Consider the following 10639-nt stretch of genomic DNA (forward strand, 5'->3'; position numbering starts at 1 on the left):
ACACACGCGCTTATCACAAGCAAATAGATCACAGGATAGGATGGTAACCATATATAGCCATTCATACCTGTTTGGGTCAACTTGTGTACATGTTATTAGACAAAAATTACCAGGGTATGTGAACTTTTGATTAGGGTCATTTGGGTAGTTTCTGTCGTTATGATTTAAAAATAGTAAACACAGTTGATTGATAATTCCAGAAGATTCCCTTAATAACAGACGTCATGAGGCTACGTGAGAGTACTTTTATTTTCCAGAATGCTATTTGAATATAAAGCCTCATATTGTAAACCAAATGTAAATGAAAATCAGTCAAACTTTGCATGAAGAGTATTACATCATTATTAATGTAGGATATAAACGTAGAGATTGAAGAAGTGTAGACAGATTGATCGTCAGTGCGGCCCGTTGATGCAGGTAAACTGAAATGTTTTATTTTTTTGAAATTGCAAAATTATTCATTAATAATTTAATGAAATGTGTGTTTGTCATGTTTCAGATTTGTAACATACATTAAGTCCATCAACAGTGGAAATGTTGATTCATTTGCTGCTTTTCTCAGGTCAGTGTGAATATTTACAGTGTTTGTTTTCTATGTGCACATGTATTTATGCGTATATGTTAAGGCTGCAATGGTACACCAAGTTTGGCATGTACCCAGGGTTCAGTATGATATTGATACAATAAAGAAAAAATAATAATCTGTCTTTTAATTTCCATATCTAAAACCTGTAAAGATCACTTAACACATTTGAAGTTGTAAATTTCACCACACTTTGACGTGTCAAGCTTTTAGTTTTGTTTACCATTGCAGCCCTACTTTACAAACCCAGTATTTTTGAGCTAAAGACTAATACTTTTAAACTGTAATGTACTAGTGTAATTAGTTTTGTAAATTAATAGATAGCAGTGAGTTATTAATTAATGGTGCTTACATTTACTATCAAACTAATATTAATAATAAACAAATTGATAATAGAAAATAGTAGCAAAGTAAATAAATATCTATGATTGTGATAATGAATGTGTGACCATATGCCACCAATTAATTGTTTCATGTATAGAGTGTAAAATAGTTTGGGATTTTATTTATTTATTTATTTTCAAATTGTCTAAAGCTGCAGTTAAGATATTTCAGACAGAGTTGCCATAAAGTTTTCTGTAAAGTTGTCCCATTAAGCTGGGATTGCACACTTGTGATTGCACGTTGTATTGCGCTGCTTATGTTGTCCATAGATTTGCATTTATTTATGGAAGGCTGTTTTGAAACAATTAAACAATTGTGAAAAGTGCTATATAAATAAATTGAATAAAAAAAAATTCCAACCATGTTTATAAAGTCCTACTATGAAATCACAATATTGTTCTTTACTTGCAGTAACCTGCACAATTCAATGGGCAAAAAAAAAAAAAACAGGAACAGATGCAAATACTAAATGAGCAAACTATGTAGGGTGAATTTGGGTAATATGGGACATATTATTTTTGCAATTTTGACTATCAAAAACATTAGATCAACACATTAGTCTTTTCTGGAATACCTAAGATTTTTTGTATTTTTTTGTTTAGAGCTTTATATATCCATTTGGGGCAATTCATTTAAGCAATCGTGGTGCTTCACACATGCAACAATCAGATCACAAATATTAAAAATACACCAAATACATCAAAGAGGAAAACAATTATAAAAAGAAACATCTAATTCAACTAGATTTGTTACTTAAGAATATTGCTTTTGGCACAAAAGTACATTTGTAAAGTAAAGATGTTTCCTAACCACACCAGAAGAAAGAATGTAATTATTATACCCATAAAAGACATGCCACACCTATTTGTTTTTGTGGCAACAAAATCTGCCTGAATTTAATAATCTTGGACAGATCATTTTGTAATCTGGGACATATTGTATGTATAAGGCCTAAGGAAGCCTATATTCACCACTATATGCTTGCCAAAAACAATATCACCAATTTAAAAAAAAATAAATGGAAAAAATTACAAGTACAGAAATCTCAATAAGAAAATGTTTATTCCAATATCAGGAAAAATTACTTCTATCTCTACACAGGACTTACCATCTACAGTGTAAATTTATTTATAACATCTTATACATTGTATTAACATCTAAAAAAATCAACAAAAAGGAAAAATAAAATGCAAAATGTTCTCATTATGCCACATATTAGCCCCCATCATTAGATTTATGCTACTTTCAGACCAGCCACGGTAGAGGCGTCAAGCGGGGGTGGTATCAATGTTAAGTCAATGTGAAGACGCGTTAAGGTATGGAGGTCTCGCGGCGTGAATGAGGTGTTAAGTGCAGCGCGTGTAGTTCACGTGAATGGCGCGAAATTGAAAAATGTGAACTTTGGCGTAAAACGCGCCGCATTAACCAATCAGGAGCTTGCTCTAGTAGTGACGTGATTACAGGAAGCGAGCGGAGTTGCAGAAGCCCCTCCCATGACGCGAATTTCCGCATGAATGTCTGGATGACTAGAATTTCACGCGCGAATGAAACAAGTAAACTCAAACTGTTCAAGCGGCAAACTAGGTGCCTCAAACGCGACTGGTGTGAACCCACGGTTACTGTTGATAATGAGGGACAACAATTTTTTTCAACACTTTAATACATATTTTGTTGCTTGAATAGACCACAAATAATTTGACAACAATTAGGAACATTGTCTTATTTATGACAGATTTATGACCTTAACATGAATCTAGTCAGAATCTATGTTACTTAGGGTGACCATACGTGCCATTCTTCCCGGACGCATCCCGTCCAGGATTTTGTGTTCGTCTTCCGGAAGTCGTATTTGTCGACTGCATACGTCATAGAGGATTATTATTATTATTACAGAAAAGCAACCGTTACATTTTAAGGTAAGAATGAAACTACGATTGTATATCTTATGTTTTTAACTGAATGGCGAATGCGGTCAACAAATACGACTTCCGGAAGACACACCGAAATCCTGGACGGGATGCGTCCGGGAAGAATGGCACGTATGGTCACCCTATGTTACTGACCTTGTCATACAATCCGAGGGGAGCTTCTTGATTGACAAGTGCCCTGACCCCTTTCTGTGAAATCACCCCGATGAAGTCATATGATTTCAGTCACATGCTAAAACTATATTAAAATTCACGTTGACTCAATTTTGTAACAACAGGAAATAGACACACTTAAGCTTAGATGTCCCAGATGACTCAAATTCACCTGTCACGAATAGAAAATAGTCAATTGTATGTATTACCAATAGATCCAACAGAGCAAACTTTGCACAAAAGGTACACACCATTTATAAAAATGTATGCAAACTGTATACAAAAATTTGCAAATTATTTTACCCATGCAATAAATGCAAACCCACAAAATATTCAATACACAAAAACGCACATAAAATGCACAAAAACTACAGGACTTGAACAGGACCTTGAATGCATCAAATATTGTCTGTGCCCTGTGTTCCCCTTACAATATTAGCAACAGTTTGCCCAAACTGGTCACCTGCATCACCCTCTATCCGAACAACCAGCAATTTGCATCCAGTTACCTTCTCCCTCCCTCTTCCTTTCTGTGCTACACATTCTAACTCCCAAAAACAGAAGCAGGGTCAGAAGACAGGTGGTACAGTAGCTCAGTGGATAGCCCTGTTGCCTCACAGCAAGAAGGGCCCAGGTCGAGCCCTGCCTCGGTCAGGAGGTCTTTCTGTGTGGAGTTTGTGTGTTTGTCAATGTTGGGGTACTCTGGCTCCAACATCATTTAAAAAAAATTGTAACTGAAATCAGAGTAATAGGTCTGAACTATTGCAGCAATAGACCTATCGTTTCACTTCAGATTGCAATTAATGGATGGATGTTTGTGCTTATATATTTGCACCATCAAAGAAGAACAACACTTTCATGTCTAGTTTCTTAATTTCACCTTTTTTCTTTCAACAGGACTTTGTCTGTTTACCCATGGCACACGTAATTATATGCTGGTGCCGGTGGAGAAGACCTGGACTGACGCACAAGCTTACTGCAGACTGAATTACATCGACCTGGCCACTGTTCAAACCACTGAAGATGTGACAAACGTAGCAACATTAATTTTTCCATCTGCATCATCTTTAGTGTGGACTGGACTGTACTATGACATTAATAGCTGGAGGTGGTCCTATAACAACGAGGCTATAACATATACCAACTTTTATCCTGACGAGCCAAACAACAATGGAGGTCAGGAATGCGTAGCGTCTTATAATGGCGACTGGAATGATTTGTCGTGCTCTTTTGAGATGGAGTTTTTTTGCTATGATGGTAAGAGATATCATCAACACGTGTTGAATATGTAAATAGTTTAATGGGAGGATTTCACCTCTTTTTTATTGAAGCTTTTCAACAAGAGGGATTAACAGAGAATGGCATTTGTCATATCTTCACTGTCTTTATGTCATGATACATAAGAAAGAGGGTGTGCTTTCTTTTGCACATTTTTCTTTTGTAATTCAACATAAAATGTCAAGTTTAGTACACTGGTCACTAGATAAATACACACTACAAAGAGTGTATAAAGTGAAACTTAAGTAGTGTTCTAATTAATATTCATGAGGTAAGACATGGCTATTTAAAGTGACCGCTCCCAGCGCTTAGCCTATAGCATCGCATCAAAACCGATTTTAGATCCGAAACTTGTCAAAGCAAGAGAGAGGTGTCAGAGAAAGACAATTGATAATGATTGCGCTAATGTGCAGGTTAAAGAAATATAATAAAAAAGTCATTCAAAGCGACAATAATCAGGTACTAATCCACTGATAGTAACATCACCCTAAAGGCTGGTCCTACTAGACCTTCATCATATGAAAATTTGCAAGACCAGAAATTTAAGCTCATCTTAAGTTATGCATGCCACAAAAGTTATGTTTGTGTTTGGGTAACTTTCTATGAAAAATTCCCTCTTTACAAAATTTAAAGAACAGGTGTGTGCAGTGTTCCTGTTTGTTGCAGTGTTAGACAAATTTCTAGGCTTAACATTTGGTGTGACCTCTGATAAGTTTCTTATGACTTCAGCATTGACAAATGTAGTCACATAATAAATACATTTTTAATTCTGATCTTATTCCAGCGACTCAAACAGGAGCAGCTAGGTATGTTTTAGTCTCAGATGTCTTGATGACATGGCACAATGCTCAGATTTACTGCAGACAACATTACACCGACATGGCCATCATTTGGACTCAAGCTGACAATGACGTGATAAATGTCCCTACTGTTAATGGTGACTACGCATGGATTGGTATGTTCAGGGATACGTGGAAGTGGTCAGATGGGACAAATGTCATCACTTACCCCATTAACTGGGCGAGTGTCGACCCAGACCTAGACGGGATGGACCCGATTTGTGTTGCTGCAGATCCTGATGGGTATTTAGATGATCAGTACTGCTCAGATCTCTTGCCTTTCATCTGCTTGTGCGGTAAGTATTCTGTGTGATTCTCAGCCACTTATTCACTTTATGAACGTAGGCATAGTTTGACATTTGAGCTTGGGCGGGCCAAACTAGTCTATCATAGTATCTATACCACCATCTACACAAGTGCTATGATTTTTACCACAAAATAACTCATTCCCCACCATTGACCAACATTATTTATTACATTTACACTCCGTTTATGTTTTTATAATCATTCTGAATCTGATTTCTAACCAAATTTGTTCACAAAAATGCAATTATTTCAGCTTTTTGCACAAAGTTTTGTATTGTTTTAAATATGTATATATATATTTAAGAGTTTATAAACAGAGAAAAAATAAAGATTGGATGAAACTTTTTTATTTTTATTTTGTTTGTTTAAAGGCAGAGGGTCTGTTTTTATTTGATATATTTGTATGTTAATATATTTATAGAAGAAAATTTTCCGGGAAGGCATTTTGTGAAATGCTGGCGGGCAACTTAAAAAAAGGGGGGAATGAGTTAAAGATCATTAAAAATAATTCAAACATTTACATTGACTACATTAAAATATCATAGCCTGAATTTCATTTTTTTTTTTTTTTTTTTGGAACTGTAACACACAATTAAATTAAAAAATGAGTACCATTATTTGTTTTTTTATGAAAAATATTAATACTATAATTAGTGAAATTACTAGTAACAGTATTTTATTTATTATAAACAGTGATCAAATACTGAAGTGTCCCAAATCATAATGAATTCCAGTTTCACAGTAAATATAAACAACAATTATTAAAATTAAGAGGTTTAATGCCTTACCATATCACCGCAATAAACAAATCAATCATCCATGAAAGTGCTGTCTTTTCGCAGATAATGTGTTAAATTAATGCATATTTTATTGTGGTAGCACACGGTGCAAAATATTATAATCATAAGTTATATTAACTTTTATGTTGTTGTTTAATATAGGACGTAGGTCGTTTTTCCTGCTTGGACAGCTGACTAAAAGAGTCTACCCACCGTCATGTTTTGATAAAAACAAATATTATGAGCAGATTAACAATCATTTTACAAAGTATCTCACCAAGTAAATGCATAAGACCCTAATTTAATATGTTTATTTCTTTTACAATAGTATTTTTTTATTCTCTTAACCAATGGGGGGGTGGCTGCCCCTACTAAATTGCATAAATGTTTTGATAAGTAGGACAGAACAAACGGAGGCTATATATGAAGAGTTTCGTTGCAAAACGAGATAACTCGGTTTTTAACATTTTTGTCAAAACATATTTATTATTATGTTATCATGTTATTATTTTGTTTTATGGTCAGCTGTATTTTTAAGTTATGAAGGTTTAAATCAAAACAAACCAACTGCAGTTAAATTGATATTAATTGGAATGCACAACCAAAAAGCGAGATTTCTGAACAATTATAAAAACGGAGTTATCTCGTTTTGCAACGAAACTCTTCATATATTCATATTTTATTGGAAATGCTCTATGAATCATTAACTGCTCACCTGTTTGTAACTTCATGCTGTTGTTGTTTCCAACAGCCGAGAATTAATACATTGAATTGATGTTTTTTGCAGATCCAACAACTACCACAACTCCAACCACTACCAAAGCTCTAATGACTACCAAAGCTTTAATGACTACCAAAGCTTTAATGACTACCGCAGCCCTAGTGAATATCCAAACTCTAATAACTATCCCAACTTTAATGACGGTTGCGCCGGTTAACCGCTCAAAACTGCAGATTTTGAGAGTGGAGATAAAGTCTGGTCAAGATCTAAACAACTCTACAAACATGCAGTTCATCTTTCAGTGGGTAAGTATCAAACTACACTCTGAAAATGGCTTTGTTTTTTTGACCCATAATGGGTAAATATTGGACAAATATATGCTGGGTTAAAAATTACCCAATGTTGGGTTGTTGTTATGCAACCATGGGGTATAATAACCCAGCAGTGTGTTTTATCAATATCTACCTATTATGGGTCAAAATTAACCCAGACATTTTTAGAGTGTAGAACACATGAATACTCAGTTATTAATAATAATAAGAACAACAACAATAATAAATAACAATGATAATAATAATAATAATAATACATAACGATAATAACTAATAATAATAATGATAATGATTGCTTCTGTTCTTCAGATCAAGCAGAAACTGATAGTACAGGGAGTGAACATCACAAATATGACATGGAAAACACAACCGGATGGAAATGTTTTCACACCAAAAGACGTCAGGGCTGAAGAACGTATCCATCAACAGATAAACTGCTCAGCTGAACGTTTTAATTAATAATAATAGCACATCTGTGAGGTGCACAAATGCAGTTATTCTATGCTCATGGGAGTTAAAAGTAAACTTAATTTTAAGTACTGCTTATCTACATTATTTTAATTTTTTGTCAATTTTTCTTATATATACTAGTTAGTAGCAGATCTGTAAAGTAAATCAGTCACAAATGCAGTTATTATGTGCAGGTCTCAGTAAAAAGTAAATGTAACATCTAGGACTGCTAAACTATTATGTTTAAAGTTTTAACCCGTTAACTGGCACTGTCCCGTGAGCGGGACACCCGAGTTTAATTTAATATTTTTCATGTAAATGTTAATCTATTAAAGCAACACTATGTAGTTTCCATGTAAAAATGACTTACAGCTCCCCCATGTGGTTGAAAAGCGCAACAGTGCCTGGTATCAGACACTCTTTTCTGCACGCAGGGGGAGGGGCGGGGCTGTGTGCTTTACCCTCCACCGCCACTTTCAGAGTGTGCTTGTAGCAGCTAGGAGGCTGCTCAGGTTGCAGCAACAGTACAATTTGTCCAGTTAAAAGTTGTTCTATCACTGAAATAATTTTAGAGACATTATTTAAAGGTAAAAAAACTACATAGTGTTGCTTTAAGACAAACTATATATTGTTGTAAAGGTCTAAGAATGTAGTTTTCATATTTGAAAACCTTTTAGCAGTAAAAAAAAAATAATGCAGTGACTGTAATTTATTCATTTGTGACAAGAGTATACAGCAAACCAACACGAACCTCAATTTGTTTGATAATTTTATGTATAAAATAATATTATATTGCATTATTTTTATTTATTACAATACATTTAAACTGCTATATAAAAATATTTAAAGTGTCTTCTTTAAAACAAGGCCAAAATTAGGCTTCTAGTTAAAAAAATGCCTACTGTATAAATTAGTAATGCATGATTATTTTTAATTGTACACTTTATTTTGGTTTCATTTGAAGAGGCTGTTTTATAAATGATAAACAGAAACTCAATGACAATGAATTGTATGAGTTGTACAAATACATAAATAAAAATTAAATGCAATTTAATTACAATTGGACTTATTTCACAATCACAATTTAATAAATGATGAGAAGCAAAATGATCCAAACCAGAAAGAAGAAGGTGTGGGAAAATGTAAGTACGTAAATGAAAGCAGCTTTCTCACTTCTGTGGTAATTTTTGCCATCTAAAACAAGGGCAAAGATTGCAGAAGTGAAAAATAACCATCACCAGTACTAATATGTGCAATGGTGTAATCCATCTTGTGTTTTTGGTTTATGATTAAGTCTTTCATTTTAAGTTGAATTTTGTTGTTATCATTGTTTCATGTGTGTCTTGTTATTTCTGATTTGTGGGTGATATATCATGTTCATGGATGGTTCATCTTACCTTTTTGGATTAATTAAACTCATTTTATCTGCAAATAGAACCACAATCCACTTCTTGTTGTCACAAAACATCACTGAGAAGTGAATAACGTCAACCCAAGGGCAGATTGTTCAATTACAAACATGATAAACTTGCCATTGCTTGAACCATTTACCAAACGGCCAGACATAGTAACAATAAAACAAATGACAATGGGACGATGAGGGCTGTAAATGGGAAATATATACAACAAGGGATCAATGAGAACAAAACATATCAGACAAGAGAACCAATAAAAACATGAGACACAGGACAGGGCAACGAATCAGAACATGACACATCAGGGAAATGGGAAACCAGATAACATGACAATGATTTCAAAATAAAAGACACAACCACATACCATTACAAAACATTAACCAAGGTTTTACTACAGTTAAAAAAAAAACATGACTACTGTAGTAAAACCATGGTTACCACAAAATAAATAAATAAAAACCATGATTTTGCTAATAGTCATCAATATACCAAAATACTACACTTTTACAAATAAACATAATGTAAGCATGACAAACCCCTGACACATGTTTGGACAGCACTGTAACAATATGACATTATTTTGGGCAACTTTTTATTTTGACTTTTTGTGAAGAATAAATATTTATGTAATTTATAAGGAGGGGGCCCAGACCCAATTACGGAATAAATTTGGTTCAGTCCGTCTAGTTTTTAAACCAAATCAGGGTTTGCAGCATTTACAAAAGTCTTTGGTCAAAAACCGGAGTGGAGTCTATGCCAGGTGTAACGGTAGAATTATCACACTAATGTAAACAAAGTTTTCTGTCTCAATCACCATGCAGCTAAAGCGGGACTTTCAGTTTTATGACCCGTTGGCTAATAGCTTCGATCTTTATTTTGTTTAGATTAGGGTGACAATATACATGCTATTTTTCCTCGACACGTCCTGGCCAGGATTTCAGGTGCATCCTCCGGAAATTGCATTTGTCGACCGCATCACTGAGGTTTATTTTTTGCAAGTTCTATTTCAGAAAAGCAACCGTTACATTTCATGGTAAGAATGAAATTTATCTTAAGAGAAATAGATGTTCATTTTAAAATGTTTTTAACTGAAATGAGAGAACCTTGATGACGTATACGGTCGACAAACGCAACTTCCGTTAAATTAATTATGATCTTATACCTGGGGTAGAGACGACATCCTGCTGTGGTTCCAAGTAATTTGGTTGTTCAGTGTTTCCCACAGGATTTTGAGAGACTGTGGTGGTGATGACGCCACCCACTAATTAGCATATATGTGACGTCATCATGTCGTGTTTCATTTGATCTCGTGTTGGCACCTGAAATATGTTTCACTTCTACTCTTTGATCTGTATCTGTTTTTGATCTGTATTATATGTCAAATTATATTTTAAGCCGAATTAAGCTGTTTTAAATAGTGAAATAAAAATGTAAATGGGAATCATGAAAATTCTATTTGTGGGGGCCAGTG

At 34.3% G+C, this 10639-nt stretch overlaps 1 protein-coding gene across 1 annotated transcript; it reads left to right on the forward strand.

Annotated features, from left to right (window-relative positions):
- Positions 1 to 5143: 5143 nt before the first annotated feature.
- On the forward strand, positions 5144 to 7762 carry LOC135779012 (uncharacterized). The gene is made up of 3 exons (XM_065289644.2): positions 5144 to 5461; positions 7038 to 7276; positions 7613 to 7762. The coding sequence occupies exons 1-3, from the start codon at positions 5158 to 5160 to the stop codon at positions 7760 to 7762; spliced, it is 693 nt and encodes a 230-aa protein (XP_065145716.2). The 5' UTR covers positions 5144 to 5157.
- The last annotated feature ends 2877 nt before the right edge of the window (positions 7763 to 10639 follow it).

This window comes from Paramisgurnus dabryanus, chromosome 1 (assembly GCF_030506205.2).
Source record: "Paramisgurnus dabryanus chromosome 1, PD_genome_1.1, whole genome shotgun sequence".
Lineage (NCBI taxonomy): Eukaryota > Metazoa > Chordata > Actinopteri > Cypriniformes > Cobitidae > Paramisgurnus > Paramisgurnus dabryanus.